Source organism: Ascidiella aspersa, chromosome 9, assembly GCF_963924565.1.
Source record: "Ascidiella aspersa chromosome 9, kaAscAspe10.2, whole genome shotgun sequence".
Lineage (NCBI taxonomy): Eukaryota > Metazoa > Chordata > Ascidiacea > Phlebobranchia > Ascidiidae > Ascidiella > Ascidiella aspersa.
In genome coordinates, this window is record NC_139455.1 from 7,235,467 (window position 1) to 7,262,870 (window position 27,404).

At 37.7% G+C, this 27,404-nt stretch overlaps 3 protein-coding genes across 3 annotated transcripts in view; 1 reads left to right on the forward strand and 2 right to left on the reverse strand.

Annotated features, from left to right (window-relative positions):
- Positions 1-887: 887 nt before the first annotated feature.
- LOC146132138 (tRNA wybutosine-synthesizing protein 4-like) lies at positions 888-3,757 on the reverse strand. The gene is made up of 6 exons (XM_083397220.1): positions 3,538-3,757; positions 3,207-3,333; positions 3,013-3,134; positions 2,595-2,899; positions 1,610-2,384; positions 888-1,251 (listed from the first exon to the last, which is right to left on the reverse strand). The coding sequence occupies exons 1-6, from the start codon at positions 3,630-3,632 to the stop codon at positions 888-890; spliced, it is 1,788 nt and encodes a 595-aa protein (XP_083253346.1). The 5' UTR covers positions 3,633-3,757.
- A 7,240-nt stretch (positions 3,758-10,997) lies between these two features.
- LOC146132139 (myoferlin-like) overlaps positions 10,998-27,404 on the forward strand; it is a 53,872-nt gene continuing 37,465 nt past the window's right edge. The window contains exons 1-13 of the mRNA XM_083397540.1: positions 10,998-11,165; positions 13,618-13,670; positions 14,484-14,575; positions 17,590-17,671; positions 18,007-18,077; positions 18,574-18,705; positions 19,368-19,542; positions 21,025-21,169; positions 21,669-21,784; positions 25,627-25,664; positions 25,816-25,898; positions 26,473-26,569; positions 27,254-27,382. Of these exons, the coding sequence (XP_083253666.1) occupies positions 11,081-11,165; positions 13,618-13,670; positions 14,484-14,575; positions 17,590-17,671; positions 18,007-18,077; positions 18,574-18,705; positions 19,368-19,542; positions 21,025-21,169; positions 21,669-21,784; positions 25,627-25,664; positions 25,816-25,898; positions 26,473-26,569; positions 27,254-27,382 (1,298 nt within the window). The 5' untranslated portion in view covers positions 10,998-11,080. The remainder of the gene's footprint in view (positions 11,166-13,617; positions 13,671-14,483; positions 14,576-17,589; positions 17,672-18,006; positions 18,078-18,573; positions 18,706-19,367; positions 19,543-21,024; positions 21,170-21,668; positions 21,785-25,626; positions 25,665-25,815; positions 25,899-26,472; positions 26,570-27,253; positions 27,383-27,404) is intronic.
- Positions 22,125-24,836, reverse strand: LOC146132140 (krev interaction trapped protein 1-like). Its single transcript, XM_083397541.1, has one exon. The coding sequence runs from the start codon at positions 24,793-24,795 to the stop codon at positions 22,603-22,605; it is 2,193 nt and encodes a 730-aa protein (XP_083253667.1). The 5' UTR covers positions 24,796-24,836; the 3' UTR covers positions 22,125-22,602.

The window sequence follows — 27,404 nt, forward strand, 5'->3', positions numbered from 1 at the left end:
TGTCGTTTGCAACTTAACGCATTTAAGGGAATTGCTAACTCTGCTTCTGGCATTACAAATTAGTGACTCGCCCAATAACACGATTGACACTTACTTATTAGGCGAAGGTTATCGTGGCGTAATTGTTCGCCCGAAAAAAAAAAACACTGACGGTACACTGCATGGTCAAGATCCATAAATGCATCGCCACCACTACAGGCTTTTATATAAACTTGCCACTCGAGTATGTGCAATTAGGAGTATCAATCCTTGGTAAAACGAATAAGTTACATCGGTTTCAGTGACTCGTTATAGGCGGAAAAACAGTATACTAATCCAATTTATATTCGAACGTAGGTATCCTAATTTGTACTTTGAACAAGTCTACAGCCGGTGTAAACTAATATCTATATTTGTAAAGTATTTTCGTTTTAGCTTTATTAGGATTACATCAGCGTTCAAAGTAAAATAATTTTCTTAATGATACGCATGAAAAAATTTCAGATAGTATAAGATAAGTGTATTGGCGTATGGTTGTTTCTCGATTCGTTCCTCTCTGAGCCTGTGTAGTCTAGTTGGCAGAGCGACGGTCCCGGTTAGACCGGAGGTCGTGAGTTCGAACCTCATTGTAGGCTACTTGTTTTTCCAACCTACCTTAATTGCATCATTGATCGACAGATGTGGTGAGTCTACAATGGCTTTTCGGTGTAATAATGATACGTAAGCCGTAATCGTTGGTCAAAAAGCAACTTCAGAAGGACTAGATTACAGTTGTTGACATAGATATGTGTGTGAATCTTTCATTAAGTAAAAGTTGTTTAATAATTAATTTTTTTTGTCGACTACACCGGCGGGTGTCTATCAACTTTCCAGCAACAGTATCAGGCGACAGAGGTTTCGGCTCCAATTTATTTCAAAGCGAAACGTACGCGAATCGGCGCGGAATTAAAAGCTGTGCCGAACGAGAAGCAATTGCTCCCGCCGCCCAGGACCAGCAGCTCGACTGCATTCGTCCTGCCGCTCAGAACCACGCTGACGTGTCCGTGTAGCATGAGCGGACGTTCTGGGCCCGGCTGATCGATCGCAAACGTCTTGATCCAGGCTCGCGAATCAAGATCGATCAGTTGAATCTGGTCGAGTAGGGAGTGCGGCCGGGCGTGGAGAACGGCGGAGGGAGGGAAGCGAACCCCGCCGATTAGCGCGAGGTAGCGCTCTTCAAAAACGTGTGAAGTGTGCGAGTAGAGCGGATCCAATTGGGGGTGGATCTCCAACCTAAAATAGATTGTTTTAATGTCATCAAATATTTTTCGCGTTACTTTGAAGGTAACTGCTCAGTCTGACACAGTGGCCGAGCTCGCAGGTGGACACAAGCTCGCGAATGGGTGGCAAAGCAATAGAGCTATGTTTCTGTTTTGTTGTTGTTCCACAATTTTTATCTTGCAATTTGAAATCATTTAATATTATAATAAACAAAACCTATCATTCCATTCAATTTTTTTAAATATTGTAATAGTACTTTTTTCCTATCAAGCAGTCGAAAGAGCAACTCATACCGCATTATAAAGACCTTCTGCAACTAAAATACTTTCGCCACTCGAACAACAGTATGGTGTACTTATAAAACGCTCACCTTACAACCGTCGCAGAGCCCGAAGTGTCGAGTTCTATCGAAAATACACCGTTTAGTGGAGTTTCGCTTCCGTCCAGGCCGCCAGACACGACGGCGGTATGTTTTCGCCAAAACGCGCAGGAGTGAGAATGCCGTGGACCAAGGACTTCGGTATCGCCATCTAACTTCAACTGAGTCACATCGTGAGAATTCAGGTCAAAGCCCCAGCAATCGCCGAACGCTTCGTTTTGGTTTCGTCCGCCAAAAAGCAGCATTGTTTCGCCCGAAGCGGTCTCGATTCTTACCGCACTATGTCGCCATCTCGCGGAGGGAAGGATTTTCGATTGACTCGAAATCGGGAAACTTTCCAATGAAAAATCCCCGTCCCCGATACTCAGCTTTGCCACCGTAACGGCGTTTGAAGCGCTCTTTGGCGACGTTCTCCCACCGAATATAACAATTTTCGTGCACCCGCCGCCGTGATTAGTGGCTAAAATTGTTGTGCAGTGCATCGGGTGGAGGAGTTTTTCTGCTTTCATGAGCTCATAGCCTTGCCCGTTTTCAAAATTGAAGAGCACTGGCCTGTCTATCCTTTTGTGTGACACGTCGAACTTTCCATTTTTGTTGGTTTGGTTCGTAAGTTGAATTCCGAATCCTCCGAGAATCAGAACCTTGGAGACGTCCTGACCTATTGGGATGGCACAATGGCCGAACAAGCAAGGACCGGTGATGTTAGAATTCAGCTGCACTTGAATTAGTTCGGGTTCGTTGGTTATCTTCTGTTCGTCATGCAAATCTAAAAATATATGTTTTATTAACACTACAGCATACAATTTATAATATGTCACAACACACCAGGTATCTACATACCAATTTATAGATTTTAAATACAATAGTGCCAGATACCACCAGGCAGTACCCAACAAAAGTAAGCAGGCAATGGTAAACCAAAATGGTTTTACAATAAATCAAATTAATAAAACAGTTAGTTTACCAAATATCTCACCCTTTAAGCTTGATTTCCTATTTAAGCAGGTTTTGCAGAAAGTTTGCAGACTGCTTTCCTGTGAATTGGTGCTGCACATGATAAAGTAATGCAGGCACATTTGGTGCCAGCCTTCAAACTCGTCAAACATCTCAATCTGACTGACACGCTTCTTTTCTTCTGGCGATAAACATTCAGTGTAAAACTGGTGCAGATCTTTGGCGCTTGAATTTGTGAAACCAAAACTTTTGTGACGTTTCTGCTGAGCATCCAAAGTTGGATATTTACCAATAGTTAAGAGTGGACTGCCCATTGTCTCAAAGTGCCTACAAAGCGAGTACATGGTGTAACCTTTAGTACCTGTTTTTTGTTATATTACAAGTAATCCAGTTTATAGAAAAAATATTAAACACGTAAATTGGGTTTCCAATATGTTTACCTCAGCATAACTTTGCCAAATCCATCCTGGGGTAACATCTGCTCAAAAACAAGCATTACAGCTTCTGAGAATGCATGGTTGATCCACTTCAAAACGTTGTTTGACTGAGAACTTGTTATGTACTAAGAAACACTGCAGATGTCATCATTATGCAAAAAGGAATATGTGCCAAGTATTTGCTTGACCAAACTTACAGTTAGGACAACTTCAGACAAAAAAAGTGTTGGCACAGTTGTATCAATTCCGCATGACTTCAGTGTTTTTGTAAGCTCAGATCCGGCTTGTCTCAAGTCAAAACCAACAGCGGTATACTCTTTATTTCTATCAATACATAAAATGTTATATAACAGCTATCAGGATAACATGCCAAATAATAACAAATATGTGGAAACAGTTGTTATAGAGGTACATGAGTACAAAACTATGGGTTATTGTTCTGGCTAAAAAAATTTGCCAAAAATCCAAAAAAAATATTGTTTCTCAGGCTTGCAATTTATACCAAAACGTTTTTTTTTTATTTTGAACCTGAAAACTATGTTAGAGTTGGACAACTGGTCAGTTGAATCTTCATCATCCAAGAACAAGTTGTAAGATTTTGCCAACATGACTTTCCTTCTCATGACAGCAGGGTAATCAATTTCAACATATTTAATTTGCTTTTCTGCATTATTTTTTAGATTATCTTTTATCCAAAAAAATGTTGTGTCAAATCCAGCGCCCAAAGACACAATTTGTATTTGTGATGACATTTCTAAAAGCAAAATAAGCGTTGGTCAACAATTGCTTCAAATTTTCTTTTAACCCTAAGGAAAAAAGTTAATATTACAAACCAGACCCAACCTTCAAGATATTGAGAGAGTACATAACGAATTGCTTTTGTTCGTATGTAATATCCTCGGTTGATTAGAGGTGACCTTCTCTGAGGCTTTTTGACAAAACATTTCAGGTAGTTCTCCTCTATGTAACCCTTGTTTACCATTGACAATTTACTAACAATGCTGTTGTCATTTGTTCCTTGAACCTAAAAGTCACACATATATATTGAAAACATTGGCGCTGGTCTACAATCCTACCACAACACACATTGTTATTTAAGTTAGGGTGCAGGTTAGCATTTTGGTTTTGGTAGGCCAAGTATTATTATTAAATATAAATAATAACACTTGACCCACCCACACCCAAACGCTAATCCCTACCCTAACCCAAATATTATGTGTTCGTTTAATAATTGTTTCAATGCTGTGAATTTGTTTCAAATGCTGTATTTCGATGCTTTGATTTTATACTTTATGATGAGTAATAAATCCACAGGAAAATGACCGAATTCAAAGCTAAATAAATACATCAATTGTGCTATAGGGATAACGTTACAACTGTGTATATGAAATGACATGCTAATATTTCTAAGTGCAAAAATAGTAAAAAACCAAATAAAACAACCCACTTGTAGTACGTTGCTTGAAGTCTTTTCAACTTGGCAAGTCATGATTTACTGAATTTTAAAATTTTATGCCTTTAATATATACTCAGTTTGGAATTCAATAGGTTTATCTTGTAAATATGTTATATCCAATTTTATAAAAAGTCAATCATTTCCTTGGAGAAACACAATGATAATTCATTAGGTTATAGTTTTGGGAAAGTACCTTAGTGAAAAATGTTTTTATTTTAGATACATAGACCAAAGAGTAAAAACTCTTTGCATAGACTGTACAAAAAATATAAGTAAAATTCGATGTTGTTAAACGTCCTACATTAATGAATAAAATGCAATTATTTTAAAGCAATACAAAAAGTTTGTGGTTGTTTGATTGTTTGTGCTGAATAACACGAACGAATTCCGGAGAGACGCAAAAAGTATGCATTGCGTTTGCTAACTTGTTGTCACATTTAGAACGTGTGAGAAAAATACGTTTGTCTAAAGTAGATTCGCACAAAGTTCGAAAAATTGTCGCTTTTATCTACGGCTAAAGCAGTGGTTCTCTACCGGGATGCCGCGGCACTCTAAGGGGCCAAGAAATTTATTAATTTCTATTGGTAATCTTCTTGATACATTTTTTGTGTGCATTAAAATCACAAAATATTAGATTTTTCAACCTTGTTGTGCAGTTAATATGCTTGTCAATCTCCTTTATTGTAACGTTACAGGTAACCAATCGTCAAGAATGCGAGCAAGGTTGTCGCGAACTACTTATAATTTCAATTTAAAAGTTCCGGTTCAGCTCCGGTTCGACCATCGTTATTTCAAAACCGGTTCATAAAGTTCCGGTTCAGATATAATATAATTTGCGTTAAATCTCAAAATGTGGGTCGATAAATGTAGAGAATAATCTTTGAATTGTAAGTCATTTAATCTAAGTTACGTGACGTATTAAAAAACCAGCACTCGTTACTGAAATATCTAAAAAATAAAAAATAAACGTTTTATTTATTTAATATTCATATATATTTTTCATAAGATTTCGAACATAGGACGTTACTTGACTCTGTAAAATAGAAGTTGTGACGTCATGCTAGAGAGAACCGCTTTTATTTATAGGTTCGGGTTCGATTAAGATTCAGGTACTTCCAAAATATTCGGTTCAGTTCCGGTTCGGCTCCTTAAAATCTTACAAAACCTGGTTCAGGTTCGGTTACGGTTCGAACAAAATTGACCCCAAACCGGTTCATAAAGTTCCGGTTCGGTTCCGGTTCGACTCCCTGTTTTAAACACAACACACACACTCTGACGCCACCTAACGATTTACTTAAAGTTAAACGAAGTTTACCCGGTTACGTTTTTTTCCATATTGGATTGGCCTAAATCAGGGGCGGGCAACGTGCGGCCCTTTCCCATTTTTTGTGCGGCCCTTCGCCTTCTTCCAGATATTTTTCCCTAAATAAGTGTATTTTGTGCGCACCAATGTTGGAACTTTTGCTCTTTCAGTTTCCTGTTTAAAAGTGCAATGTAACCCATAGGCTACACCGCTACACTAATGCAGTTGTTGAACTCGAATGGGAAGCATCTATTACAAAGCAATCTTTATTCATAAAATTTTACTTGCGTCACGTTGGTATGATAAAGAATTGTTTTGCAACAATTACACTTGTCTGCTACGACTTTTGCCGCGCATATTGACTGAGATGTTATGTTTAACAGCTGGTTTTGAATTATTGCTGTTAAATAGTTTGCGTCTATGCACATCTGGCCTGGAACCAAACATTGACAAGTTGGTTCAAAATATCCAACATCAGCCTTCTCACTAACTTCTATTTGAACATCCACATGTGTGTCTGCTATGATATTTCATTGTGTTTTTCTAGTAAAAGCTGAAAATCTCAATTAGTGTGTATTTGTTGTGCGGCCGCATTAATTTTCCTAAATTGTAAGCATTGAATTTCCTAACTGGCCCATGTGTTAAAAAGGTTGCCAGCCCCTGGCTTAAATCAACTGAAAATATTTTAACTCAGGTTAATTAATGCAGCTTTTCCAAACTATTTTAAATGAATTGACTCCAAAATCTTTCTTTACTTACGAAAACATGTCCAACTACATGGTCAAAACCATATTTGTAAAGAGAGCTCGTAAATCATATTTATGACATCTAAAGTGCAAGATTTGTAATGTCAGGAACGTAAAATTGACGGACAAACAAAATAGGTTATTGCGGGATTGAGTTTGGTATATCTGGTCTCTGGGGTCTGTGAAAGCTATCAGTTAGTAATATGCACAACATGAACTTTACAGTTTGTTGAGATAGGAATTAAAATAAATGCTAAGATGATGTGTTTGGGGACTTATCTTGAACTATGGACTCAGGAAGTTTTGTAAAATGCTAATAGAATTTCATACCACCACACTAATTAGCCTATTTCAGCCGACTAAGAGGAAGAAAAACACAAGCTTTTTTTAATTTTTCGTTTTGGATATCTTGACTTTTCAACCCTTCGAAATGGCACCTTAAAAGGTAATATTGTATTTCCAGTATTTTTCATTTGCAACGAGTTGGTGAAAAGTTTTATTTAGATTTCAACGTCAACTACTATATTTTTTCAATTCTGTGTCGTAGAATTTCATCACTCTTAGTTGTTGAAAAAAAAAATCGATTTTGGTTGCAAATAGGGGTTATACCATTATCAATATAAGCATTTTAAACCAATTATGCAACGCTAAGTGTCAAACGTATTAATTTATTAGGCAATTTTAAAGCCATATTTCTAGTTTTCACTCGTTAGTCTAAGCCAGTGGTTCTCAACCGCCGGTTCGCGTCAACTTTCCTACCGGTCCCCCAAATATATTACAATTTTATATCTCAATTGCAAAATGCAAGATTTTGAAGACTTGTCCATCAAGTTTAGAACTTCGCCAATTTGGTAATTTGCAGCATTGTGACTCGTCTACTTTAGACTTCTTCATACGTCACAATGCCGCAACTGTTTTGCCCACCCCAACTGTTTAAAAGTAGGCTGCAATTGTGTAAGTCAGTGTTTGTTAACCTTTTTTACTTAGGGGCACACCTAGATACATTTGAAAACGTGTAGGCGCACTTTGCGAGCGAAGCGAGCGTGAAATTTTTGCGGTGTACCTCTATTTCTCTTAAATTGCTTGCAATTTTTTATTATATAGGCTTCAAGTTGCATATCTTTAAAGAGACTGCAGCCTTGAGGCCAAAATAAGAACAACATCAACTTCGGAATAAAAGACAGTTAGGAATAAGGCGCAAATATGACTAATACCTCATACCGGTAGTCGTAATAATGACGAAATCGGAATCAGCCCTAAATGGCCAAAATAAGGCCTATACAACCTTATATCCAACCCCAAACACCATCCATAACTATCACTAACTGCCCGAATATTTTCAACCCTAACTCAAATGCTAACACCACCAATTACCCGCCCATAAGCCAAAACATGGGCAAAAAATCCGGGGCCAAAATAGCGGCGCCCAAATGTCGACAGCAAACGGTCAATGCAGGTGTCCCCCAATCATCCCATACCCTTTTCCTACAGTCTTAGGCGTTATTTTGTCCATTTAAGTCTTATTCCGATTAATTTTATTGGCTTAATTCGTCATGTTTAGCTCTTATCTAGACCATCTTGAAAGTACTGTGGAATCAATGAGCTAAGCTTAGTAGGAAAGTAAAAATACATGTTTTATATAATAAATTATTTTTTCCTTGTGCTCGCGGCGCACCTGACAGCCTTACATGGCGCACCGGTTGAGAAGCGCAGTCCTAAACTTTAAGACCAGTTGTTTATAAAAAATACATTAGGAACACGTATAACACGTATGATAACAAAAAGAAAGCAGCAAATTGCTCATTAAATAAAAGTTTCCGTTCTGTGCTTTTAAGTTGTATACTTTTATCGTAATTACATTTTGGGTTTATTTTCATTTTGGAAGATCCACCGGTCCGCAAAATTTGTTTTGAAATTTTACCGGTCCGTACGCTAAAAAGGTTGAGAACCACTGGACTCTAAACCTCTAATGAGTTTTCTTTAATGCACTTGTCAGATTGGCCTATTTGGCCTATGCTCCACAATGCGTTCGCCGATCGCCGCTAATAAAAGCAAAAACGGCGCGTTATGTCTCATTGATCTATGATAGCAGCTTCCAGTTCCCTTTGACGACAACATAGACGCGGTGACGTGCTTTTCCTGCTAGAAGCGTCAAATCTGGATAACAGATGTTGTTCATTAAGTTACTAGAAATTTTATGAACTCGGGAGCGTTGCATTTCGACGGATTTGTGAGTTTCAGGTATAGACTGACTTGTGTCATTTATGACGTATATTAATTGAAGTTCTAAATGTGTGGCAGCATTAATCGTAAATGTGACGATTTACGCTTACACAGCTTGTTGCTTTGTACGAATTCAGTCATTGGAAAGCAGTTTTTTTTTGTGACACTTGCTATGGTTGTTACCTAGTGTTAAATTTATCTGTATTAAGCGTTAGGCAACAAAGGACGCAGGCTTTGCGCTTTTGTTTACTGGGCGCGGCCATTTTATGAACTATAACGCTATTTTGTTTGGTGTACGAAAATGTTATTTAACAAACTTAGTTGCAAAGAGATAAACTAATCATTTTTCTTCTGATAGTAATACCTAGTTGTAAAAGGGACATCAACCAGGTCGACAGGGGCTTATCGAACAATGACAGAATGTCGGGTCATTTTAGTGATGCGCAAAGTAATACCAAAAAGAAGCGACTCCAAATATGCAACCCAAAATCTAAAAACAATTATTTTTTCGAGATTTCAAAAGCCTAAATTTAAATATAATCATATTTAACTAGCGTGTGACAAGGCTAGTGATTTGCGTATAACTAACAGATGCACATTCGGATTTTCGATTGATGATATGACGATTCAAATATACTAACAAGTGAACATAAGCAAGTTCATGGCATAGGATTATACTAACTTGATAAATGAAATCGTAGCTTTATGGAGAAAAGGCCACGAAACGCCAAGCCTATACAAGTCAAATATTATATGAGAACACAATAGTCGGCTGCTTGGTTCACGACTCTAGGAAAGTTTGGTGTGAAGTATGTAAGGAATGATTGCGGCACAATACTTCAGAGGTATTATTATTCGATCAGTGGGTTTCGAACAAAAGGCATTAAGAGTAATGAAAGGCTTTATCGCTTGTAGCATTTACGAGTTTTGCCACAGGTTACAAGACTGCACGCACGTGCAGGTTTAGCGCGGCGAAAAGGTATGAGAACCACAATTCAGTTAAACACAAGCGTTTAGCTTTTTTGTATTGCTTGGCAATTATAGTTATTACATGTATTGTAATGCTGATTATATTTCAGTAGACAAAGCACGCGAACTTGTCCAAATAGTGGTTAACTCGTGAACGCGTCCAACAGGGACATAACTGCTTAATAATAGTTCGACATCCTTTAAAATCAAACCTAATAAAAGAATTAGAAATAGCCTGTCGCCCTGTACGCCTTCTGCGATATTTGAATGCCACCATATCGCGTGTTTAAAAGGTATTGTACAGACAGTTAGATAACTAACAGAATAGTAATGCAAGTAACACTGTATATGCTAGAGACGCAAAACAGTAATAAATTCATTATTCCTTGCTACTAAGACGCCCTAAAAAAATCGCCTTTAACTATTCTACTGGGGTTTGCAATAGTAGAACGTTAGATTGTTTACTTTTTCGGGATAATTACTCAGCAACTATTTTGTTCCATATTATTGCAGTGGTAATAGATCGTACCACAAGATTTGCAAGATTTCCAGTTATGTACCAAACCAATTTAGTTGAATTTCGAAGACTGCGTATGTCTATATTGTAAGATTAATCCTTTTGGGGCAAACGAACCACACAAATTACTAGAAAACTTCGATATTCCTGTCAAGTGATATTAGCCGACACAACACAGCAAGTTATCACTTTCAATGTAAGAAATATAGTGATTTTGGAATATCAAGTAGGGAGCTTTAAATTTCTACTTTTGCAGTGTTCTTGTGCTTCAGTATACCCTGTCACTTTAAAACATTTGGCGTATTTCCGTATAATTGTTTGGATAAGATGTGTAAGGATTCTCTTACTTTTTCCACAACACAACGTCAACGTCAACGTCCACACATGCATAGTGAAAAGAGTTAAGTTGTGGAAAACTTAGGTATAGTTGTGAATAGCACACAAGTGTCTGCTGCAACCCGACATTAATTGCATTGACCACTAACTGTTGTATTGCAGGAAACGCCAATCAGGACGAATTTAAAAAGTAGACTAACAGGGTGGGTGGATGTTGTAGATCAGACACAGGACCTATGCTTGGTCGCATACCATATTGCCTGTGCAGCGTATACACAATGTTCAGTTGTTTGTATTAGAGTTTAACCTGAGACAATTTTTGATTGTCTGGAAACTGTGTTCCTTTTAACGAAACTGCTGTTCGTAATTGAACTAACGGCATCTCTTTGGATTCTCCTTTTTTAATTTTTTTTTCTGTCTTAAAAAGTTGGTATATGATTTGTGATAAGCTGGACAAAATGTTGGATTTCTAACCGAATTGTGGAGTACGGAATCACGCTTTGGCAAAACACGGAATAAAGATGCCAGAAGTGCGAGTCAAAATTATTCGGGCAGACTTTCCGGAGGAAAAAGTGAAGTCACCCTTTGTGTCCGTTACCTTTAAAGGTTGGTAAAGTAAAGCGCAAAGTAAAGCGCTTTCTGGGATTTGTTTCCAACTAGCTGTATGGTATAATGACAGTTGTTTTTTTCAGCAGTTGGTGGTTTTAGCCCAGACGGGGCGAAAATGAACCAGAAATGTAAAAATGTTTTGTGGTGAAAAAAAAATCAGTAGATAGATAGTAAACACTTAATTAACATGAAAAGCTCCCTAAGCGAATTAGTTATACAATCGTCTAAAAACGGTCACAGGTCGACTGATTTTAAGGCCGTAATAGGTATTATAAATATTTTTGTAGCATTTTCTCGTAATTTTCGCGCAAAACCTATGATGATTATGTCTGATGGTAAACCAGCACGTATAGAGCCACTAAGTATATCAGGATTTGAATTTTACATTACATAACCTATAAGGGGATTTTAATGTTGGCGTAGCGCAGGGATGTCCAACCTTTTAGCAGAATGGGCCGCATTGCCACTTTAAAAATTTCGATGGGCCGCAAAATCTCTCAAATTAAAGGGGTGACGTCATAAGTTGGGTCAAATCGTGACGTCATAAAACAACCTAACTTATAAACACCCGTTCTTCGAGAGTGAACTTATGCGCAAATATGCGAAAATTTAAGTTTTCACGTGTTTGGGCTGACATATTTCCTTAAAACGGTCCGGAAAAACACACATTCAGAAAAAACAAACATGTTACTTAGCAATGATGGGTGCACAAAGTGCTCGATGGATGTTGAAATGCGACATTACACTCGATTATAAAAAACACAAGATTATGCCTACATCAAATACTGCGCGATCTTCACGTTTTGATGATATTCGAAACAACTGTTTTTAATAAAGGTTACTGAAAGTGAGAATTAGTGGTGGGCCGCACGTAAATATCAGGCGGGCCGCAGGTTGAACATCCCTGGCGTAGCGTATACCTTTATGCAGGTTGTATAATAAAATGTATAGTTGCTTTTTTATCTATTAAAACACCATTTATTGGTAATGCTTTAAATAAAAACCTTTTTACCAGAAACATTTTGCATTGCCACAAACAACATTCGTTCGTTTTACAACTTGTTAGTAAGTTTCTCAAAATGGTTGCTTCAGTCTCTTGTTATTGTAATAAAGTGGTAGGCTTGCACGCCAATATACGATTACTCGTAATAAACATATGCTGTTTGAATTGCCGTCGACAACGTAAAAGGAAATCTTTCATAGATTTTGTGTCTATACGCGCAGTAGCGCACTTATCAGGAAATAAATGCTTCAATATATAACTGTCCTGAACGCCAACGAAGAATTTGACAAACGAGTTTCTAATGCTATTGTTTGAATAAACGATTGTGTTAATGCACGCCTGCGCTCCACGAGCTGTGTTAAAAGGAAGCACAGAGATCCCTATACTCTTTCGAAGGGCTTGCAATTTTGAGTCTGCGTGTTTTGCATTTGAAGATTTGTGTCGATTTTTTTGGTACAATTTTAAAACTCTAAGTGACGTAATCATCATTTAGCAATTTAATTATTTTGTAAAACATATGGGAATTTCGGATGATACACATGAACTTATTCAGAAGTTGAATTTCCCCCTTTTTTCGATTGCACATGCCTTACGTTTGAACTTAAATACGACATACCGTAGGTTTTTTGCTCGCGCGTTTTACCATATAATATCTCATTTGTGAACTATTTGCCTATCACACAGCGTGCTTGAAATTCATGTCACCCCTTTTGCTCGCGAAACGTTTCAGACCCCTGCCATAACCTTTGTATAGTTGACTGTAATTAAGCGACGAAATAAACAATTTTTGTCGGCCTGGTTTTATGTTTTTTGTACGACAATAAGCAGTTGAGTTTTACAGAGCACTTGTAACTTTTCCGAAACGCCATAATCGAAATCTAACAAAGCATTTAAAAAAATTGATCACCCTTTACGCGTATATTTGTTCATAAAGCGATCGCTCCTTCAAACCGCCTTGTGTGCTTTCCGGGCGTCGTTCCTCATTACAACTACACCTAAAGCAATATAACTTTTGTTTGTCCTCACACAACCGGTATTCACTATGATTGTCCCCAAGTGCACAGTGACGCCTTCTGTTGAAAGGTTCGATAAAAGTTATACTCTCCTCGAATTTTTACTCCATCCTGGAACGTTGTGATACCCTGGTTCAAGCTTTAAACGGAGAGGGTTTTGGCCTATGTCGAAATAGACTTTGCCATATTTTTGTGCATCGACAAAAAATTAAAGCACATCTATAGTTAATATATATTGTCATATTTAATTTAACAATAGCTACACAAGACGATTTTGTATAGCTGTTTCATGTTTTGCAGGCAATTATATAAAATTTGTTTGAGGTTATAAATCCCATTTATATTTATTCTACTGTACTGTGTGTAGTTTTATCGCCGTAGGGAAATTGTTAGTTGTGTTTTTAAAGGGACTAAAATATACGTTGTTTTACAGGCATTTCCAAAAAGACACAAACCAACAAAGGAAAGACTCCGACGTGGAATGAGGTGTGATTGGATTATTTTCACTTTTGACGATAAATTTCACATCGCAAACATGCTTACCAAATTTTCAGACTTGAATTTTATGTAGAATTTTTATACGGTTTAATCAGTGGGCGTTGACGTGAAGACAAGTCACGCCTTGTTAGCAAATATTGTTCTTGAACTTGTATGTTGAATTTGTGTGATTACTGGTTATGCTTGCTCATTGCGTTTAGCCAAATGACAAGTCTGGCAGCGAGTAGGTAACTTAGGTCTATAAAATGAGCGCTTGGTTAACCTGAATAAAAGTAAGCAAAACGTTCAAATTAATGAAAACATTTAGACGCCTGTCGCCTGTATTAAAAAGATACTGTTCGCGTTTTATTTCAACTTTGTAAGTCACAAGGAGAACCTAATATTGCGTTAAGGTTATTTTAGTAATATGCTTATAATAGCTGCTGTATTGCCTGTTATTTAACTTTGTAGTTTACTTTAATGATGCGTGTTTAGTTGTATTTACATTCTAAACTATTATTTAAATGCGTGCAGTTATAGGGTAATATATCCCGCTGTTTAGCCCACAGGAAACATGGTGAATCATGTACTAAAGTTGTTCGTGTCAAAGTCAATAAGCACATTCCCTCTTCAACGAGAGGCCTAAAAGTCGGAATATCGTTTTTTATACCGTTTGTGGCTCTCAATCATGTTAATAACCGCAAGTTTTGAATAAAAGCCTAATACTTGGAACGGCTACACGAACAAGGCTGTCTTGATGCTTATTAGAAGATCTTATTGTTTTAAATGTTACTTGAGTTTATTTCTAACATTGCGTGACAGGTTTTGACCTTTGCCCTAACCGACCCGCCAGCGCCCTCTGATGAGTTTAAGTTCGAAGTTTACGACGATGATGGAATCCTCGGATTTGACAAGTAAGCAAGTCGCTAAATGCGTTTACGTCTTTTTAGCCTATTACGATTCGGAATAGTTAGATGGAGTGAAGTGTTTTATTGTCTTTTTAGTTTTAGTGGGCCTTAAAATCATACTAGTTTATGTGTTCAGTTGAATTAGTTCCCTATACCTAAACCTGTCTGAGAAGAATTGGTTCTTATTCTGTTAAACTGTTATGAGTTTTTGTTTATCAAATTTTTTTTAGCTGTGCACCTTTCTAAATAATTTCCATGTATGGAGTACCACGGTGGTTCTCAAACTTCTTTCCTTGCTACTCCCCTATAAAAGTTTCTTGGTCTTGTGACGCACTTAGCACTTTAATAATTTATTTTATAAAGTGTAACTCCATAATATACTCAAAAACAGCGCAAAATTCAAATAACAAATTTGTTGCGATGTGTGTTCTTGCTGGGGTATGTGATGTATAGGCAGAGCGTTAAACTTTCATACAAAAAACCTTTTTTTTTTTTAGGAATTGTCAATGCAATAATCCTTATTGAGGTTATTAGGTATTACGCCGTTCATGCCCATTCCTCACTACAAATAATAAACTAGAATTAAGGGTTACCCGAATTTTTTTATATGATCAAATGTAAACTACGATTTTTGATGAAAGTCATTTGACTATGGGTATAACCTTATTTGCAGGACGATTACCACCTTACATCGAGTATTATTTGCGTTTCAGGTACAACATTGCCGTTTATGTTTTATTAGTAGATGACCAAACAGTGCCTATACCAGTGATCCTTAAACTAGTGTGCCTCGGGAGATTGTTAAGTGTGGCTGGAAACGTTTTGTATTTTAGAAAAAAAGGTATTTGTATTACGAATAGGCATACAGACAAGCATTTCAGACTTCACTATCATTAATCGGTTAACTTTGGGAACGTGGCGCTTTTGCACTGCATTTAATATCACACCTTGGTCTTCAACGTCTTATCACCTTCAGAGTCAAACAGAAAGTGGAATTGTCCTACACCTTTTCGGTTAAAGTGTGAAACGTCGGGGGTCGACTGATTAACGTATAAATTAAACGCTTTTTACTGTTTTTTGCCCCATATGGAGAGCTTTCTTTGACAAACATAAAAAACGTGAAACCTGATTTTAGGACAAATGGCATTTTCTTCCGTCTCTGTGACAAACAGTTCCGCCATCTATCGCGAAGCGCGCGCTTAGGCGGGGCCTGCCGTTTAGCAATCCCAAGCTTTCACACACACAGCCCGTTTCTTCCCAAACTCGCGGGCGTAACGGCTTCCTCTATCCCCACCCGGGTCTCCATTGTTTTTTGGCTGATGTACGCGCTGTTTCAAATTGCGTATTGCAAGACAGTGCATGTTCAGTTGCCTTGAGGTTTGGGAATTCAGCTGAGCGGCCAAAACGCGTTGTTGAGGATTTCTAAACCTGCCAAGACACCTAGGCATGACGTCACGATCTTTAGTTATTACGCCACCATCCACGCGCATAAATGTTACCAGGGAAGAGGCAAACTAGAAAGGTCACTTGGAATGTTTAATAGCGTTACTTTTGGGTGTTTGTGAGTGGCACATTTTTTAAATATAAAATTAGAAAACTTATCTATATTCGTGTAATAGTAAAAATAAAATGCTATAGTGAAAAGAGTTCATGGTAGCGGGCTAGGCTAATGTTTAGGAAAGTTGCAATATCAGACCGTCCTTGCGACGAAAAAGAAACAGACTTGTTTACAACACATCCAGAAAAAAGCCTACCCATTTTAGTTACGCGGCAGAAGTTAACCGCCGGGATGGTGACATAGCGAATGAAAAACGGAATTTATGAAGGAAATAAATAGACAACAAGCAAGATGGGAAATAGTTGGCACGACTTCGCTCCGGGAAAGGCTGGTTGTCATGAGTTGATTCGCCGATTGTTTTTGTAGATGATACTACAGTAAGCTGAGAAAACCAAAGCGCGTTACGTTTCGTTTAAGCCGTTTTTAAGTTTCAAGTTCGACTGCTGTGACAAAATTAAATATAGTTTTACAGCTAACCGAGCAATTTATACCGTAAACTGAAGGACAGCGGTGGAGATATTAATACAAAGAGAGTTTGTGATTTTTTATTTTAGTTTTGTGCGCGCTTTGTTAATTTAATGCGATGTTATATGACTAACAAACTTATACTAAAAGGTGAATATTGCGTTCTGTTATCCAACGAGAAACGTGTTTTCAGCACGAAATTCCAATGGATTAGAAAAATGATATTGTTAGATAATAAAAAAATGAGTTTGCAATGCAATGCTCTACAAATAATGCAATCAAGGTGTAATACTGACGAGTGTCAGGCCAGGTTTGTTTTTTGAACGTTCAAACCCAAACCATCCAAAATACGTTGAATTTCTTCTTACTTCTCGACAACTCGGAGAATTTCGGTAACTTCGCGGGGAAATAGTTTTTAAAGTTAGGTCCCGTCACGTGTTTAGTTTAGGCATAGCACAGGGATGTGGAAAGAGATTTCGCGGAAAACCGACCGAAATCCGGCCCTGCAATTCGCGCTATCGAATAAGACAGATGCCGTTGGGATACTCTTTTCGCCGCAGACGTTTTGCCATCTGTTTTTTTATTAGCTTTTAGGTGAACAAATAAACAAAGCGACTTTGCAGACTTTCTGTAAATTTCAAGAGCAGTTTTCAGTATTGACGCTTGCAAGAAATGTTGTGCGGGCGCCTTAACTTGCCTTTCTGAAAAAAAATCCTTATGGATTGAAGTTTGTTTTTTTCAAAGCAGAAATTTACCATTTTAAGTACGTTTGTGAAGGTTGCTAATTCACATTGTAGTTTGCAACCAGTTACATTTTTTTGACAGTCGTGTACCCCATTTTAAATATACAAAGTTACCTATGTGTTTTGTAAGGCGGCGTAGTCAAAAATCATTTTTTTGCCAAAAAACAAATTTTACTTGTAGAATGCGGGCCTGTAGAACTCAACTTGTAAAATATTTTTGTTATCGTTTGTTGAACAGCGAGTCTCGCTTGCAGGTCTTTAGGTAAAGCGACTTGTAGCTACAACGGACTGAAACTAAGTCGCGAAAAGAATTTGGGTCTCGGAAAAAAGCACAGCGTAAGTATCGTTTACCTTTTAAAACCAGTAATATAAACTTTTATTTTTCTATGTTTCAAGTTTCTGTGAACAGTTTGCCTGCAATTAAATCTAAAATCACTTTAAACTTGTAAAACAATATCCAAATTTGTGTCTGAATTGGAAAATACATTGTACAATTTCTGGTTTTATAGCACGAAATTGTGATAATTAATTAATTATTTAGTCAACTAGTTTCATATCAAAATTTAAATTATAACCCAAAATTCAAAATTTCGTTATTGAAACAATAAGGATAATCGAGTTAATGTAATTCCAATAGTCGCCAAATTTTAACGTAATTCTTTTTTCTTTAGTCTTCGAAGCTACTCGTTGCAATGGCGGACAATGCATCGAATGCGAGCGATGACTCCAAGAAAGCAGGTAGGTCGATCAAACCATATTTCACTTCACCTTTAGCCGACGCTTTTGTCAAAAAGACAAACCGCAGAAGACTAAGCTTATAATTGTCTATAATTCATACTTTCTATTCTTCGTCGCACTTTTCTATTGCAGCTACGGCGTTTGAATTGTAATAATGGCTTTGTACCTGAAACCTTACCCGATGTCCATAATAATTATAATCGAAAAAATTCGATATTTGAAGGCTACGATGATAAAGACAACGTGTGTGTAAAAGTTAAAAAACTTCGTACAATCGTACACCTAAGGACTGAATCCATTGCCTAATTTACGAATGTCCTGAAAATTAGTCAAATTTTGAATTTTGAATTGTTGTTACAAGTTTAACTCTTAACATAAGCGAACAGTCGAAATATCTGCGTGAGCTGCGAACTGTTATGTTGACGCCGGGTTTATTCGAAATGAACTTAAAAAGATTTAAACCTTTGAAAATTTGGGTTTACAATTACAACAATTACAAGCGATTTGTCAGGTTCAACGGCGGGGAAGTCCCAAGAAGGAGGAGCCGAGGCCCCAAATGTGGACGAGGGGGTGGGTGACATGGAAGCGGAGGGAGACCAGCAGCAATTCGCCGGGAGCGGACTCGGTGGAAGGTTTGTAGCGACCGCTTAGGCATATACCTGTAGGTAGGGGTTGACAGATTTTTCAGCAACGTGAGATGCATTCTAAAATTCAAGTGTTTAAACTTTAAAGAGCCGCATATAACGGATAATTATTTGTAAAATTGACTCGCCGGTTGCCCACATTTACCATATACTGTTTGACCGGCAACCGCAAGTGGCTCTTTATCTCCGTGAACTGGTTCGCGTGACTTATACACAGCAAGCTTAATTTAGGAAATCTTAGTAGCCTACAAAGTAGATCTGGCTACATTTCTGCAGAGCTGTCCAGTTATGTCGGGTGTTTGTGCTTATTTAAAATCATGCATTTTAAGTTATGTTTCACAGTCAAGGATGCTGTTAAAAAGTAATATATAGGTAATGTTCGGCTGAATAACTGATTAGACTGGAACCTTGTGTGTTTTTTGTTATTACAATTGAATAAATTTACCCGTAGGCTACATTTTCATTTATTTGTGTAAGCATGTAACGACCTGATTTGGTTAAAAAATATTTCTTTCTAATTTTTTTCAACAGCGTTATAAAAAATCGAAGCGTTTTTAAACAACCAAAATTCACTAAAGACAGAAAAAGTTTTTTTTTAACTTAGAGTAACTCAAAAATGACTTGGAAAATACGATATTTTTACAACCAAGGGCGGACCGGGCGACGCTCTCGCAAAAAGTCGAAGATTTCCAGATCCGTCTGAAGATTCTGTGCGGTCGCCAACTGACCGGCTCCAATATCAAGCCGGTCGTGAAGGTGAAGGCCGGGAAAACGCAAACGAGGATCACTAGGGTCAGAAAGGGGTCGTCGCCTATGTGGAATGAGGTGGGTTTGTTGTTATGCTATATTTGTAAACAGTGTTGTTAGCGACTTATTTTGATATGGGTTAAGTAACAGTCAACTGAAATATATACCGGTAACTGAAGTTCTAGTCAAATCAATTGCATAGAATAACAAGTTAAGTCATCAATTATTTGAGTAAAAAAAATCAAATTATGGACTAAAAATAAAACGTTGAATTATTAAAATTGGAAAATATTCACGAATATGAGCAATAACTCGACAACAAAACAACACAAGCGCAACACTAATCTTATTGTTCGAGTCCCAAACTGATCTAAATTTCTGTAAAAGACTCAAGTCTTTTAAAAAACAGTGACTTGAGTGCACTTAGGTCAAGGCAGTTACATACATCATTACAACACTCTGTAAAGTAGAACATTACAACGCTCCGTAAAGTAGAAAATTATTTATATGTGCGTTTTCTGTATAGCCTACGTTTTCTGTTGCCTGTAACGAATGAGGTATAAGTATTGATACCCGTATGGTATATCACTCTTTCTAGACAAATATTTTTTGCTGTTCATGTGGCCACCCAAACACTTATATAACAGTCTAAAACAGGGGTCGGCAACCTTTTTCTAGTCGCGGGCCAAAACCAAACTCAGAAAGGTCTCTGCGGGCCGCACAAAAAGTTAACTAATTAATTAATATGCGTTATTACCATGTTTTAATATGTGTTATAACCATGTTAGAACAACTTTTAATCAGGCGGGCCTCGGATCTTTTTTTGCACTTAAAAACGTGTTTAATTACATTTAAGGAGACAGTAAAGTGTTGACGCGAAGCGCGAAAAAAAAGCGTTTGTTTGGTTTAAAATTAGAGTTCACACGTCGTCATCCGTGCTACGAATGAAAAGTGTAATAAAACTACTTTAATGGAATGCGATAACATTCACAGGGAATTTATAGCTTAGTGTTTGTTAACCTTTTGAGGTCAAAGTAGACCTGGCGAGCGAAGCGAGCGCGGTTTTTATTTGTATACGGGCATTTCTTTTAAATTTCTTGCAAGTTTTCATACATTGCCGAAAAAGAAAAATAAATAAAATGTTAAAAAATATATGTCCAATATTTTAGAATAAGTACGTTTTCCGTTTTCCGCGACGCACTTGGCAACCTTCCACGGCGCAACGGTAATAAAGAAATCTAGTTCAAAAAACAGTATCAAAACGTAAACAAACCGGACGTAGAATGGTCATTTGCGCGAAGCGCGAAAATTTTTCGCTCTTACGTAGTTAAAATAGTAAAAAAGTATGTGAAATAGACTCGTTTCTGATTTATCTAAGAGGCGGCGGGCCGGATGAATTTCATCGGCGGGCCGGATCCGGCCCGCGGGCCGTAGGTTGCCGACCCCTGGTCTAAAAAATATGGTTAGACAGATCCTACCTTTATAGGCGATAATCAAAGAAAAACATAGCCTTGTTGTTCAATGCATTTTACTGTAACGTTATCGTTATTTTTTATTCAGTTGATGATGTTTACATTTCACGAATCCCTTCGCGACCTGTACGACAGCATCATTGAATTCCACGTGAACAACTCCATGAAAATTAGAGCCGACGCCCTAATTGGGTTTTTCAAACTGGACGTGGGTCTAATTTACGACCAACCAGGTATAGAAAACAACAGGCTAATATATAAACTGGTTATAAGATAACCCACACGACCGAACGTATTTTTTGTGCGATTGTAAAATCGAACCGTGAAATTTAACACCTTAAATAACAGCCACATAGGCCTATATTGTACTTAATATTAAAGTAAACATACAATAACTAGTATTTTCTGATCTGGTGATTTCGTTTGCACAACTCTCAGTTGTTTGCCTGGTTCGCCTTTGTTGACCAACAATTCACTTCGCCTGCTGCTAATTCCAACCTTTCTAAAGTTTGGTTCACACTACACGCGTCTGATTTTAACGTAAATTTTTTTTTAAAGAACGCTTTCGGTTAGAAGCGAGGAAATTTGCTCCTGCAACGCGTTATGTGTGAACTGGACGACGCTAGCGTTTTGTGCCAGCAGCAAAACGCGTCTAGTGTGAACCAACCTAAAGTCTATTTTATATAAATACCGCAACGTAACATTTCAGTAGCTCACTGTTTCATTGCGCAGGTCATGCTTTTGTCAAGAAATGGCTTCTCCTCACGGACCCAGAAGACCCTTCCAACTCCCCCAAAGGCTACATTAAGATCACGATATGCGTGCTTGGCGCTGGCGATGAACCCCCGGTAAGAAATGAATTGTGCTTTTTAGTTTTGTTAAACATCAAAAACCAAAGCAATACGGAAGTAGAAAAGGAATAGGTTTTGATTTCAAAGTACACTTTCTTAGCTAAAAACTTTACCTGATAGGTATTACCTAAAAGTTTAACAGAGCAAAATGTGACATTCGTGTCATCTATTCCGACAGCCACTTATGTTGGGCATGAAATAAAAATTTGAAATTATGAATTTACGTTCTGTGATTTACTCTGCTTTAAAATGCTTATCACTAAAACCTGATGTAGCTAATATTTAACAGTATGGTTCATCACTGGTAATATCAGACAAAAATTGAAATAAGCTGAGTTTATTACGAATATTTTAACAATATCTCATCACAATTTTTTTTGTATAGTGGTAAATGGTATAAAATGACTGCATGGAACATGGTAGTCACAATATTAAAAGCAAATTCCATTTGAAGAATTATAACAAGTATACAAAAAAGAAATATCATAAATTTGTAGCAGCACATCCGTTTTGCTGAAGCAGTAAACAACTAAACTATCAGATAGAATACATAGCACCAGGCTAATTAATGCGCCATACAACAGCACAAACAATAATTCGTTTGTAAATAAAATTAAAATACAAAAAGTACACAATAAATACAAAATACAATTTTTTGGATGTTCACTTTTCAAAACTCAATCTGTAAATCTGTAGAAAAAGGGTGTGACATGTTAAACATTATGTTGTGATTGTGAATGTAAAACCAATTGTAGTATGACAGTGTGTGTTTAAAAAAATAGCAAAATGTGTGTTTTTAAAATAGCAAATTTATTTTATGATGCGCTCAGTTTTGACATAAGACTGCACACCAAGGAAGATTGTGGTGTGTGTATGACCATATTTATTTTACGGTCGCCTGTCTGAATCTGAAAGAGGTTTTCTTCTTCGTTCAGTTTCCAGGTTAGAGAGTGGTAGCTCAGCGAAACCAGAAGGGCCTTTTTCTCCACCTTTATAAAGTGGATACCTCTGTGGTTGACCCCAATATAAAGAGGCACAATCCGCTGAATGCGATCTGCACCCACAAACCTTGTTGCATATGCATATCCAGTAAAAAACGCACTCCCATATGCGGGTATCTGTGTCCAGCAGTATCTCAGATAAAGCAGCTGTAGCTGTGAAATTTCACCTGGTCCTTGCTCGCTGACTTCTTTATACTGGGCCAGGATTTTATTTACCCAGCCTACAGGCCTGTTCCTAATGATGCTCAGCTGTATTACTTGAGACGTTATATCCTCTGCGATAAAAGAAGGCTTGTGCTTTTTGCTGTCGAATGGCCCAAAAAGAATCCTCATAACAATAGAAGCCATTGCTAAGGCCACCTCATCTGAACATGGATAGAGTCCTCTTAGCACCTGTGCCCTTGCTTCTTCGTAGAGAAGATGGATTGAATTTATGTCGGTGACGTTTTCCTCAATGTTGGGCAACAGTTTTGCATCTCGTTTGAGTACAATTTTTGGCTTTTCCATTACATAGGTCTCTCTAACAGCACCCCCTAAATGTATGAGAACATCTGGCCACTTTTGTATTTCCCTCAGAAGGCTGTGTTCGGGTTTCAGCTGAAGATGGAGACTACTGGAGGTTATCCATAATGTAAAGTACTGTCTCCCCTCCACTGACAACTGGAGGTTGTCAATCACATCCGACACAAAAGTATTACTGCCATGAACCATCTCCAGCTGTTTCTCAGAGCCATCCATTTTATGAATGACAACTTTTTGGTAGGGCTTGTGTGAAAGTTCTTTAAGGTGCTGTACACACTTGGACCAGTCCTTTGATCGAATTTGCTCGCAACATTCAAGGGCAGTGCGATTCTGCTTGTCAAGCATGTGCCTGTCAGTGAATTGATGTTCGCAGAGGAGTTTAACGATTTGTGAATGGCCACAACCTGCTGCCAAATGCAATAGGCTGGTTTTGTTTTTGTTGCTCAAGTTTGGATCGCACAGCCACTCGTCCAGCAAAAGCCTAACAGTTTCTAAACGTCCATACCAGCAGGCATAATGTATTGGAGCCCACCCATCATGGTCCCAGGTCTCTGCCCTCCTACAATCTGTTTGTAGCAGCTGTTGTAGGGTTGAGTTGTCTCCATCGGCTGCAGCTCTGTGAACTGGAAACTCTTCCACCCAACTAAGTTCCACCATTTCGTCGTTTGATTCATTTCCCTGAAACCATTCCTCAGGGTCAGGCACCTTTATGTCATGATACCTTGGTGGCGTTTGTCCAAAGTAAGGGTTGGTAACCAACATATCCACCTTGTTGTACGGGTTGGTCTCGATGCCAAACATTGGGTTTATAATATGCAGGTCTGGTTTGTTTGTGTCTTTCATTTTCTCCATTACCTCATCTGTTGTGAGTTTGTTTTCAAGCAGGAACCACCCTTTGCTTTGTTCGCCAGCATAGGCTGGGTTGGTAACATTGTCATTTATTCTTTCTAATGGGGAACATCTAAAGAGTGCAGAGATGTATCCGGCTTTAGATGAGTGCTTTTTATACCAACGGTTGGCCATTTCAACTAACAACTTTGCATCCTGACAATACTTTGTTGTTTGTGTGTTAATTTCGCTTAGTGCTTTATTCAAAGCCACAAATTCACACCTGTTTGTCATGTTTTGATAGCGAATAATAGCATCCATGTCCTGCTTTGCAAATATTGGCATAATGTACAACCTTGCCTCTGAACCCTTGTCAGCAGAAATGTTTTGCGATTTTCCCAATATGATCCGTTTAGCTTTAAATCCAGGTATTCCCCCTCCACCAGTGTTAATTGCATTTTGAATGTGTTCTGCAATTAATCTTTTCTTCTTTAGCTCTGGCAATTGAATCTTCTCATTGGGGACTTTGCTAAGAGAGTCCTCTGGTTTCTCATCTTCTTTTCCGTTTTTCAACTGCAGAAGAATCTCTATTTCACATTTTTTTGAACTTTTGATTGGCGGAGGATCGGTCTGCTGCCGAAGTATTGCAACAAACATTTAAACGTTAACAAAAATAACCCATTAAAATCATAAAACTGAAAAACTATAAAGTACAGTTACTGCAAGATTCACCGATTTTACTGTTACACTGCTATATAGCACTAAGCAATTTTGTTGGATGCTAAACTTTAAGTGTACTTTACATTACTTACTTTTACCTGTCAAAGCTAAAACAAAATTGCCTTATCATAAAACATTTTATCCGCTATGCATTCAAACAGCTTAACGCGTAGTATAGAACAACGAGCTGCATTACTAAATGGCTGTTGAACAGGCAAAACGCCAACAGTTACTAAATATAGCATAGTACGCGTGGATTGATTCAATGGGCGTTACCATCCTTCCTACTCGAGCGTCAGCGCCGAATGCGCTTTGGTAAACATCGTCGTAATTTTGCCTTTTTCCTTTGCTCTCTCTCTTTTGCGCTTTAGAAAAAAGAGCTTCTCTCTCATAATAGCGATGTTGATCAAATATGGAGTAGTCCTGTTTTTTTTAGTCTAGAAACACAACATCTTGATATCGTTCGTTAAAATATATAAAAATTCAGAATACAAACCTTTGTTTATACGTTTTACGTTTGTTCAGTATCTACCATTTTTTGTTCATTTGTTGAAATAGAAAAAATTGTGTTTTAACAGGTTGAAAAATGTAAACTAAAAATATGGTTGGTGTAGTTATCAATAAGTGAAACAAACAACTTTTAAACAATTGGTGCGCTAGCCGCTAATTAGGTGCGATCTGCAATATATATTTGTTAAGTGTTAAATTTGCTTGTAATTCATTTGGTTTGTTTTGTCTGCTTATTAAGTTTGTTCTGTGTGCTTTTAGGATGACAGAACTGATGAGGCTGATGATGACATCGAGGGGTAAGCATTTTGTGTAATCTCCGGTAATAACGTACTCTATTATATCTTTGGACAGTTTAGTACCACTGTTTTATTTTTTAAAGATTCAGTGTTCAGTATTAAAGGTTAATATAGCCTAACTTTCCAATATTGAATTGCTTTTCCTTTCCAGAAACGTTCTCACACCGGCAGGTGCCGCCCTTCGACCATCCACTTTTTGCTTGCGAGTTTACAACGGAGAGGATTTTCCACAAAGTAAGAACACAAATTGCGTTCATTGTTCGTGTTTAGCTGCAGTATTACCCGGTATTGTAGTGGTAAAAATAAGAACAAAAGCAACATCCGCTTTAGTCACTGTGTCGCTCCAAGTGTAAGCCAATTGGGCACTTACTGCACTGAGTTCGTAAGGCAGTGCTTTTTAACTCGTGCGGTGGTACGTACTTGTGCGGATGAAAAAAATTGTACTGCGAATGACAAACGTCGTGCCAATGAAAATGCTGCATATAATTATTTTTATTGTGTAATACAGTAATCAAATAATGTGGTGCGCCCATTTCTGCGTTACAGCCTACAAGTACAGTAATATAGTCTCTCAGTGGTTCTTTGCAGCTTAAGCTGTCTTTTTTAAATTGGTTAAGGCTCATGCTCACAGTTTTAATACACAAACCCGTTCATTATTATTTTACATGTAAACTAAAGGTTGCAAATTTACTGTGCCTGTTTAGTGCGGATGGAATTTTTTTAGAAATAAAAAATTGCGAACGGATCTTTAAAGGTTGAAAAACACTGTCGTAAGGGATATATCTAACCAAAAAATTTTCCATTTAAGTGGACACTTCGGCGTTCAAGAGCATGAAGAAGTTTATTGGAATGGGCGACGAGGAAGATATTTCAAAGACTCTGGTCGACCCTTACATCACCTTTTCGTAAGAACGTTGACTTTAACAGACTAGAAAAAAAAACATTTATAATTAAATAACCCGCGCCAGGAAATGTCAAGTTGCCTTGTTTATTTTTGATAGGTTATTTTAATTTTATAGGCCCATAAGTTAAGGAAGTATTTACCCAAATTTAGAACTTTGAGGGGGTTGGTATTGTTAAATGACTACGGGAGTGTTGTAAACAAGCCATTTTAACTGGCCTAAGTCCCAGTCAAGTAATCAGTTGCCCAAGTCAAGTTCCGGACAAGTCATAATTATAGCAAATCGACTTCAATTTAAGTCCTAGTCATAAAAAAACCGTTAAACCATTAGAATTGATAACCCTGTTTTATTATGAGCAATAACTCAACTAAAAACTAAGAAAAACGTAACATATAGCAAGCAAATTTTATATGTGCAAAAATTAGGACAAATAGCCAAATTTTATAAAAAAAGTCTACTGAAAACACTTTACTTTAGTCCGAGCGATTTGTCCAAACGGCTCAAGTCAAGTCATTTGTACAAAAGACTTAAGTCAAATCATTTGAAACATTGACTTTAGTTATTACCACACTGGACTACGGTATAGCAATCATGGCTAACTCAACTAATTATGCTGTTGTGGCGGGATTGAGTCAAAGTGTTTCAGGAGTTGACATGCTTCGTGTGTTATATTTCGTTGGGCGGCAGATTCGCGGGCAAGAAGCGCAAGACGCGAGTGGTGGAGGGAACCAACCACCCGGAGTGGAACGAGGAACTCTCCCTTCCCGTCAAGTTCCCTTCGATGTGCGACACGCTCACGCTCACCGTGAAAGACTGGTGGGTGACAATAGTCGCGGCC

Coding starts and splice junctions, on each gene's coding strand:
- LOC146132138 (XM_083397220.1), bottom strand. CDS start 3,632: ATGAGAAGGAAAGTCATGTTGGCAAAATCTTACAACTTGTTCTTGGAT. Junction 3,135..3,206: donor TGTCTGAAGTTGTCCTAACT/GTAAGTTTGGTC, acceptor AGTGTTTCTTAG/TACATAACAAGTTCTCAGTC. Junction 2,385..2,594: donor TAGGAAATCAAGCTTAAAGG/GTGAGATATTTG, acceptor ATATATTTTTAG/ATTTGCATGACGAACAGAAG.
- LOC146132140 (XM_083397541.1), bottom strand. CDS start 24,795: ATGTTTGTTGCAATACTTCGGCAGCAGACCGATCCTCCGCCAATCAAA.